The sequence below is a fragment of the Dreissena polymorpha genome, chromosome 1 (genome assembly GCF_020536995.1).
Source record: "Dreissena polymorpha isolate Duluth1 chromosome 1, UMN_Dpol_1.0, whole genome shotgun sequence".
Classification (NCBI taxonomy): Eukaryota; Metazoa; Mollusca; class Bivalvia; order Myida; family Dreissenidae; genus Dreissena; species Dreissena polymorpha.
The window spans coordinates 14255768-14265725 of NC_068355.1; the positions used below are offsets into that span (position 1 = coordinate 14255768).

At 35.9% G+C, this 9958-nt stretch overlaps 1 protein-coding gene across 1 annotated transcript; it reads right to left on the reverse strand.

Moving 5' to 3' along the window:
- Positions 1–6623: 6623 nt before the first annotated feature.
- Positions 6624–9627, reverse strand: LOC127871828 (uncharacterized). Its single transcript, XM_052415061.1, has 4 exons — positions 9460–9627; positions 7828–8499; positions 7084–7260; positions 6624–6818 (listed from the first exon to the last, which is right to left on the reverse strand). Exons 1-4 carry the CDS (start codon positions 9539–9541, stop codon positions 6694–6696), a joined length of 1056 nt encoding a protein of 351 aa, XP_052271021.1. The 5' UTR covers positions 9542–9627; the 3' UTR covers positions 6624–6693.
- Between the last annotated feature and the right edge of the window lie 331 nt (positions 9628–9958).

A 9958-nucleotide genomic window follows, 5' to 3' on the forward strand; every position in this document is an offset into this window, starting at 1 on the left:
ATGTTCATCAAATGCACTACAATTGGTTCTAATGCGTGTGTGTACAATTTGAGAGCGTCTCTCTCCAAAAGGAAACAATGGGTTATGATTTGGTCGTTCACTATTGATTGGTGTTTTAAATGAATGAATCGAGTCTTCTTGAAGACGATTCCGATGGTTGAAATGAATTTGAGTAAGACGCAGTTCTGGCATAAATGGACTGTAATTGTGACACATTTCTAAGCGAGTATTGGATAGATGCTTTTAAAGCTGTGCGCTGATACTTAGTCTCAATTTAGTTTCAGATACGTTTGAAGTGTTAACATTAACGTGTCTCAGTATGTATACAATTTTATTGATAAAATATTTCACATTATTCATTATCCAAATAAATCTCGACATGTTTCATCTTCGTTATTATGAAATTGGTTTCGACTTTGGTTGCTATTTAGTTTGCAGATTTGTAATTTGTGTATATATTGTTTCTTCTTAGCTTTCGTTCTTTGCTAAGGGAAATTTGCAGCATCTGACTTCCTGTAAGGTCTCTCCTCTTTTGTTTAATGCACCCTTTCTTTATTGACTGCACCGCTCTTTTTTTAATTGCACTCCTCTTTGCTTTAGTTTTGCACTCCTCTTTTTTCTATCTCGTGGCAACGACATACAATTCGTTGCCACGAGTTAGTAAGTCGTGGCCTCGAGTTTCTAAGTCGAGGCCACGAGAAAGAAAAAAGAGGAGTGCAATTGAAAAATGGGAGTGAATGTCACCTCTAGGCAACCGTCATTCAGACATGTTAAATTGTATATAACGAAGGACCAATCTAACTGCTTTAAAAAATGTATGTTATGGAATGAGAATTTATCAAAGAGCTGTGAAATAAATAATTAAAATAATTAAAGTTTTCGAATAGTATTCTTGGTATTCTTACAAAAATTAAAGGAACTGGTAAATAGATTTTTTTTATTCTCTAAACACGTTTACTGACATGTTATGTTTTTAATTAGAATATTGCGTGTTTCTGCTTGTTTTAATATATATAGGATCTGGCACGAGTTGTCATATCATACCATATTTTATTAAACGAGTTTAGGAATTTTGTTAGTAAGCGAGCCTTTGGCGAGCTCACTAACGAATTTCCTGGACGAGTCAGATCTTTTTTATCACATGCTTTTAAATAAGCAAATTAAATAAATATTTACGCAAACATAATGATAAATCCTGAATGTTGTTTACATTTCGTGACGTCATTTGACGTTGCAACGTCATTTCAGCAAAATAACAAAATGCGATTGGTCAATAAACGAAAACTAAGCCAATGAAAACGCTTAAAAATGTTGTATTACACATGTGTAATATAAAAAAATATGTAATGGTTATATTACTAGGGAAACAGTGTATGGCATGTGATAAAATGTGTAATTTTAATTATCTACAATATGTGTTCTGAAAACTGTCATTTTTCCATAATGTTAAAAAGTCTCGGTATACGCAACGAATGCCATTCTGTGTTAACAAGAGTGCAAACAGTCTGGATGATGCAAAAGGATATAATGAAACGAAATTGCATCAAAATGATAAAGCATCACCTTGATTAAATTAACTCACATTTTGCAGCTAAGAAATATAAAGTAATATTTGCTGGGTTAAAAGGCGTAAGAAACGTGTTGTTTCCAATAAAAAAAATCTTGTGTTCATTGACCTTGAACTGCTTTTCATTTTCCAATTAAAATAATGGTAAAATATGCTTCTTTTTTATTTGTGGGGGCGAATCTATTTACTTATTTAAACATTAAATTACCTAAAATTAACTTAAATTACGTTAAAAATGTCTTATAGAGATTGTGAAGACTGCTGCACGTCATTGCGTATTCTGATTTAATTAGGAATCGTCACGAAAAGTTAATGACACAAAAAGTTTAGCAGACCCGTCTCCCTATTTTTCTGGCGAAAAGTTTGGCCTAAATTGACAATTCTTGATCAAGAGCGATATACAATGCAACATCCAAAACACGATAAGTTTATAGCCTCGCCACTTCGAAGAGGATTTGCATAGTTTTAACATCTAATTTTTGCAAAATTAAACTAACGTAGATTGTAACGCTTTAAAGGGACTGTCAACCACGACGACGTAGAAAAGAAAAGTTGTAAAATACCGTATTTTTGAACGAGTATTAGTTTATATTGATTAAAAGATCACGACTGATATATTACATTACTTGAAAAAAAGTTGTTAAGTTTTCATATTTTCAGAATATTTGGGAATCAATTTTACTGGGTATGTCTACCAGGTAACTACCAGTTACATATAAATAACGCCAGTAGATTGATCATTATCGTCACGTGGAAAACCCAGGAATGCAAATTGTGCATGCGTAGTAGATATAATATATCTTATATAGAAAATTATCAATCTACTGGCGTTATTTATAGTGTGTATATCGTTATGTCACCTATTTTCGCGATGTACTTTCGATTTCACATCGCGAAATTTTATTACCAAATATACTGAAAATATGAACGTTTTTCAAGTAATGTAATACTTGACTGGTAAGTCGTTATTTTTTAATCAATATAAACTCATAATTGTAACAAAATACAGTATTTTAGAACTTTGCTTTTTCAACGTCGTCGTGGTTGACAGTCCCTTTAAGGTTCATGGGGGGGATAAAATTCATTAAAACTTCGCTTTGGTTTTTCTTCATTGAATGTGGTACAATATGGTCAAACTATATATCATTTTAAAGCTTAAGACGGATAGAATAACATAAACACATTTTTGACATTCAATATTTGTGTGTTTTATTCGTATTTTGGTTTAAAACCAATACTTTTTTACACTAATTTACAAAATCTAAATCTAAAGTTAGGAATGATATGCACTACCTTAAGTTGAATAAATACAAAGCTATATACATATACAAGGTCAAGTTAGCAACATTTCACAGAAAATTATTGTCATAAAACAACAAATGAGTTTTTATTCAACTGCCTTTTTTGGATAAATATCCTAAACATAGTTCTAAAAATAACTAAAACGTAACTACTTTTTAACAATCCAGGTATGGTGGATAATAAGAGTCACAATTCTATTTCAAAGGCTTAACAATTTTGTTATTTACCTCTCAACCAAATTGCAAATTTTAAACCGTCTCAAATTGAAATAGATTGCAGACGACATATAAAATTGTAAAGGAATATAAAGAAATTGGCAAAACGATTGATTTTATATTTCGATTCCTTCTACCCATTTGAAAGCGTGGCCATCGCTGTGATCCGTAGAAAAACGTGCAAAACAAATCGGTCGAAACCACCTGCAGTGGTGAGAAAACCGGGTATGTGTATACACATACCTGAGATAACACATGCTTATTTTGACAGTTTGGTGGCAACTTGTAAAACAACTATTAACATTAATCAGCAAGAGATCGCACTAAATAACAGAAATGACCGCGTAGAGATATCATCACTTACCCTATTTGAAATAGTCTCCAGCTGAAAATTGTCCCCCACACGTCTTTTTAGTTAATTTGTATTGTTTTTCTGGAGCCGAAGTGTATCTCACAGAATATCCAACCAACTTCCGTTGTTTTCACTTTCGTTATTAAAAACTCCGTTTAAAAGAATTATTACTACTTTTAGATTGTTAAAGCGATGTATTATTATATATTATCAATAGATTAGTATACCGTGATGAATTGAACGGAGTAATCTAGATCTTTCTGTCAGTCTGTAAGCGTACTATTTTATGCGGCATAATAATATATTATATGAGATTCGACAACGATTGTAAAAATTGGTGAAAAGCTTCTTACATAGTTATTCTTTTGAGTGTTTATGAGGTCTGATCGTGCAGTTTGCAAACATCAACGGAAAGATTACAATCCAATGCATTTGTCATCGTCAACCGTATGGAATGTCAATTAGGCGATGAGTGAGTTTTTAGCATGTTTCTTTCTATTTTATTAATTTAAAAATGGCTGCCCCCATGGTGATGAAATGACATGTGTTCGAGTTTTGATATTTCTAGATATGCAAACTTTTTTTACTATTTAAGCGTAACTTGCCCTCGTCAATGTCGATATCATTCACTAGTTATATAATTTTCCGCCGAAATACGTGGAATAAACATGATTCAGATTTTTGAAAACAATGTATATTTTAGTGTTAAAATCTCTTTGTATTTTGATTGATTTTGTGGATGTTATGATACGTTGATGTACAAAATTGGTAGCAGTTTGAAGGAAAAACATCCATTAAAGCATATATGTATACATTATCAATGTGGCACTCTTCCTTTAGTCAAATTTGAGTTCAATGCTAGGGGTCCCACATTTTTCAAAATGAAGCCTCTACATGAACCTTAAATACCTTTCATGGAACGCCATCGATCATTTATTTGAAGATCGGGAGCTTAAGTCGTTTGAGTAAAGTCTACAACGCACAGGCGCCTTATCATTCGACGTACAAATATCATAAACTATTACTTATCATTAACACAGTGTGTTCTGGCGACCTTAGTAAATACCTTAATTAAAATTATACTACAAACGGAAACAAGATCTGAATTATCACAATATACACACAATCTATATATACTGTGCTCAAGTAATTTTGAGAGTAAATATAGCCCATGCCTATGTCGTACAAAATTACGTTTTTGATTCGGTAGCGAGCAAGTTATTGAGGTTTCAAACGCATCGTTTTTATAATATATCACAATCATTGACAATCAACTGAACAAATTTAACACTTTTAAATGGAACCATTAAACTTAGTTTGACGATAGTACTAATTTCATGTTAGAGCATTGTTTATTATCGATATAAGAAAGTTAGTCTTTTAATTATTGATTTTAACGAGGGAGTGTATGCTTTGTTTCATATGAAAATCTTTCTATTTTTTCATCCTTGAGCCTTAATGCTAGAGTTTGATATAGTTTCGAACAAAACGTCTATTTGCTGATATAATACCGTCACACTTTTATGACCCGCGATATGCAATTATGGATCTTATACAATATGTTTCCAGCCTTGCTTAATTTTTAGTTGGTCGCGTTAGCGGCCGACTAAATTTACAGAGCATATTTTGCAAATCATACTAAGAAGCCTTAGCTACGGTAAGAACCGCAACTCACTCTGCTAGGGACGATTACCGCTGCCTGTCTGCAGCAGACGACAAATGATTCTGCTCTAGCAGTGAGTGTATATACCAGCTTGTACGACGACATTGGCCAGTCTAGTGTTTATCATTGAAATCTGTACATATTGGCTGCTTTCAGGGAAACGGGGCTTAATGCACGTCAAATAAGATTAGCCTGTGCACACGGATTAGCCTGTGCAATTCGCACAAGCTAATCAAGGACGACAACAGCGAACAACTTCAGTGCCCTCAGCGCTTTGATTTAAAAGACGGCTTCTATTTTTGCGTCGCTTTGGTTGAATCACTTTTAACAAAGTGGGTGTTTTAGTGATGTTTATAAAGACAAACCTTAAATCAACAGATATGTATTCAGAATATATAAAAAATTAACGCACAATCTAGACAGTAGTCCTGCAGTTGGAATGGGTCTTCTAATTTGAGAACACCGAACTTAACTTCTATGTGACCCTTAGTAGATTTCATTCACGGCCATGACATGTGGGACGAGTAGACTCCATTAGTTTTATTGCGCTCTCTGCAGCACATTGTCCTTTTATTAGCTCGGCTGTTTTCGGAGAGGTATTGTCGTATGCAGCTCGTCGTCCGACGTCCGCTGTCCGCCGTCGTCGTGCTGAAACCTTAACATTTGCTCTAAAATCAAAGTGCTTCCACTTACAACTTTGAAACTTCATATGTAGATGCATCTTGATGAGTTCTACACGCCACACCCATTTTGGGGTCATTAGGTCAAAGGTCAAGATCACTGTGACCTCTAATTAATAATTCTGACAAGCTTTCATTTATTCAAAACTGCGCCCGCAGCCGAGCGTGGCACCCGTTATGCGGTGCTCTTGTATTTTTAAATCTGTGACAATACGTTTGTTTTTGTTGTTTGTTTGTTTTTTCTCTAAATATAGGTATAACAGCCACTGAAGTGAAGTCACATTATCTTAATATAGCACGATATCACTAAACGTATGTTACTTTGTGACAACAAAAAGCCATAAAGCCAGGACTCCATTTGATTTTACTCAACCATACAAAATGTCGATTTGCCCTGTCGTGCTAGGGTGATTAAATGATCAGCATTATCGTTACCTTCAATGAAAGTAATATTGGTCTGGTGTCACTCTCTCCTTGTTCATATCCACGTGTTTAACCCATTTATTCCTATTGGACTCTCCCATCTTCTAAATTGAATCAAATTATTTCCAAAATTAAGGATGTCCAGTATATTAAATTCTATATTTAGAATATTTCTTACAGAAATTCTTTTAAGCAAACAGCGCAGACACTGATGAGACGCCGCATTATGCGGCGTCTCATCAGGGTCTACGCTGTTTGCCAAGGCCTTTTTTCTAGACGCTAGGCATAAATGGCTTAATGGAAAAAGATGTATAAATGCTTACCACATTCACCAACTCTGGAATGGCTACGTGTATATTTATTTTTATTGTCATTTTTTTCACCATTAGCTATTGTAAAATATTTCATAACAAAAACCAAACAGTGACGAACGTTTATTTACTCTTTGACTAGCGTAGATCTAGACAGGGGTATGTACTGACGGTCTATGATTACATATTAGGCTTTTCACAGTGGGTTCCGGAGAAACTTTCCGTACACTCACACACGTAGTTGCTTCCTTCAATCTCAAAACAGAGACCGCCGTTCTGGCAAGGGTGGCTCGAGCACGGAAAACCTGAACAGATGATGAATGAAATTCAATAAATATAGATTATTTGTATTATCATTACCACTTTTATTATTGTGCTTATTCACATTAACGAAACATATTAAATACACAGTGCAAACATATGTTGACATTAATAGATTTCAATGCTATGATCACCGATTTAAATTTACTTATTTTATCGAAATGCATTACATTAACCGTAATGTGTCTGAATTTAACTAAATGACCTTATTGGTGAATAAAAGCGCTTGTATATAAGTATAGAACCTACTTTGGCAGCTTGGTGTTAGACCCGTCCACCGTCCAGTTGGAGAGCAAGTCTGCGTGAGATCACCAAACGCGCGCGTGTAGCCGAGGTCGCAAGTGTACGTCACGTGACCACCGACCAACGTGGATGAGACGCTCTTAGTAGCGTGGGTAACGTCAACTGGCATTGGGCAGGATATATCTGGAAATATGTTTCCATACCAGTATCAGTTTGCCATTCTCTTATAAACGGCACATATTTTTCTATTTATAAGGAAAACGTATAGTTGTTAAAATTAACATTTAACAACAAAAAAATGTGCATTTTAAAAGTATTGTTGCCGTACTTCGTTTCAAACATTGAACGCAATTATGTTGAATTCCTTTATTAAAAGTATTGGTCCCATCTACGAGTAATAACTCCCAATCTAAAATAATAACTAAAATAAACATCGAGCTGTGTTTTGGGGCATTCAAATTGAATGCAGAGCTTGCATCCACGATAAATAACCGTAATAATAACTGTTTCAATCTGTTTTGATACATTTGTTAGAAGTTACTTTCACTAATTCTCTGCTTTTCTTACGCTTAGAATTGTGCCCTTAATGAGCCTAAAAAGAGAGTGCAAGTCACATGTGACTGTGTAATTCGACGCTCTGTACAAGGCTCTCTTCGTCAATATTGGAAGCACGAAAACGCGCCAGAAAATTACCGTTTCGAGTTTGATAATAGGAGCTCACATGAGTTCATGACATTGGATTACACTGACCGTATCGGAGACCAACGGCCGCCCCGCTGACCTGTGGAAGGTGTTGAGGCGTTCCGTACGCACCGCAGCCGCCAAAGTGCATCTCAAAGAAGCTGAAGTAAGCGTCGGGGAGGTATCGACCTCGAGGAAGCGCCCGCGCCCCATCGATCCACTGCTTCTGCATCAAGGCGTATGTTGGATTGTACGAAGATGGCGCAGCGCCATGGGCGTTAAATAGGAACACAAAATAGCTGTTAGAGTTTCCGTCGCAGTTGGTGAATGTCAGATCCTGGCCGTCCATCTGGTAGCCTTCTGTACCACGTAAATGCGTGTCGGTTACAGGGATGAACCCCACGTAAACATACGGACCCATAGACGGGTTCTGGATTTCGCGGTAGCTGGTGTAGGTGTTGTACTGTATAGAAAGAGGCGTGTTCTTGTGCGACGTGATTTGAGATAGATCAGCTTCGTACTGAGTCCCGTCCTTCCGGCGGTCTCTTACCAGAACGTGACTTCTGTTCGTTACGAGATTAGCGATGTCAACGTTGACACGTGTTGCCGGGGAGATAAACGTGTATCCGTAGCCATGTTGAAACTCGCAGTACACTTGGAACGGTTGGTTGTTGTTGTTGTAGATTGTGTACTCGCCACTCTGACGCACGATGTTACTCATGTACAGGTCTGCACACGACTCTGAAACAGTGCAGTATTTTCAACTCATGAGCGCATCTACACAATAGTGCAACAATTTCGAATTCACCGTAAATAATAAACTTTAACCGTTCATAATTACTCTAAATTTAGAGGGGAGGGGGCTGTATCAACCCAACAGTATTTCCCCCCACCCCTTCTACCTTCGTAAAAGTGGGCATATATAGCTTTGGACTTGACGATTGGTCGGTCGAACGAGCGGTTGCTCCATTTAGTTTCCGTACGAGATCTAGAGAACGCTTGATACAATTTATAACGACATGGGGGAAGAGACGCCGTCAAAATTGTGAGGAAGAAAAATCATCCCAAATGGCCAAAGGCCAATGTCACAGTGTCGTCGAATATGAAATGACACCATTAAGGTACCATTATACCCTAAACACATCCCATTAGAAGACTTTCAAATGGGATAACAAGCCTAGTGAAGAAATGGCATCTTACACCCTTATTCTTGGATAGAGCATGTTTCTGCAATTGTTTCAGGGAAGAAATCCTCTGATGCTGTTTATTTAAAAAGAAAAACTGTTCCAGCCAGTTTTATGAGAAATAAATTCTGATGTGCTTTGATGTGAGGCATGAAGTCCTTTGCAATTTGTGTCAGTTAGGGTGGAGATGGGGTACACATACGTTTACATATATTGCTGGATCATCATCTTTTAGTTCATGTATTGTTTATCACTTTGCGGTTTTCAGAAATGGAGGTTTTGTCTTGCAATCAAGGTGTAATGTTATCGACAGGCTTTAGTTGTTGTTGCGGTTTTCAATGAATATAAAGTTATACTTAAGTAACACATGCGTTCATTTTAATAATGCTGGTGGTACCCACGTCTTGTTTTAAGTGGAAATGCAATGTGTTATCTTGATCACAAGAATCTGCAATTAATGATTCATTCACCCCTTGAAACAAATTGTCTTTAATTTAATTTGTTAGGTAAAACTTACTTGGTTGGATTTGGCAGTAACCATGGTGAAACAAAACAAGAAGAATTAAAATTCTAGCCACCATTGTAAACATTGAAGTCATCCACAAAATCTATAAAATGTGTGCCATTCACAGACTTCAAGTCGTTCTTATCTCATACTTTTATATCTTTCATATTATGGTGATTTGACGTCATTTGACAGAACTGGGCAAGTATGTTCATATCTTATCAGCGAATGTTTTAGGTGAATTGTACTTGTTTTAATTCGAATTTGACTTGTGGTAATATGTACATCTAAAGTTTGTAGCACACCTTATTTATCTATTAAAGCGCAGTAACTACATATTCGTACGTATGATGGTGCCTTCTGTGTTACTTCCCTTTACTTAACATTTTTCTAATATTGAAATGTATAATTATGTTTGTTTTATTCAATGATCAAACAACAGTATGAAAAGGTTTCCATGGAGCAGCTTGTAATACTTAAAGAATCCAACTGACATCCGCAACCCTGTCTT

Excerpts from the sequence above, each read along its gene's own strand:
- LOC127871828 (XM_052415061.1), bottom strand. The coding sequence starts at position 9,541 with ATGACTTCAATGTTTACAATGGTGGCTAGAATTTTAATTCTTCTTGTT. Across the intron at positions 8,500-9,459 it reads TTACTGCCAAATCCAACCAA|AGTCGTGTGCAGACCTGTAC; the intron begins GTAAGTTTTACC and ends GCACTGTTTCAG. Across the intron at positions 6,819-7,083 it reads TCTAACACCAAGCTGCCAAA|GTTTTCCGTGCTCGAGCCAC; the intron begins GTAGGTTCTATA and ends TCATCTGTTCAG.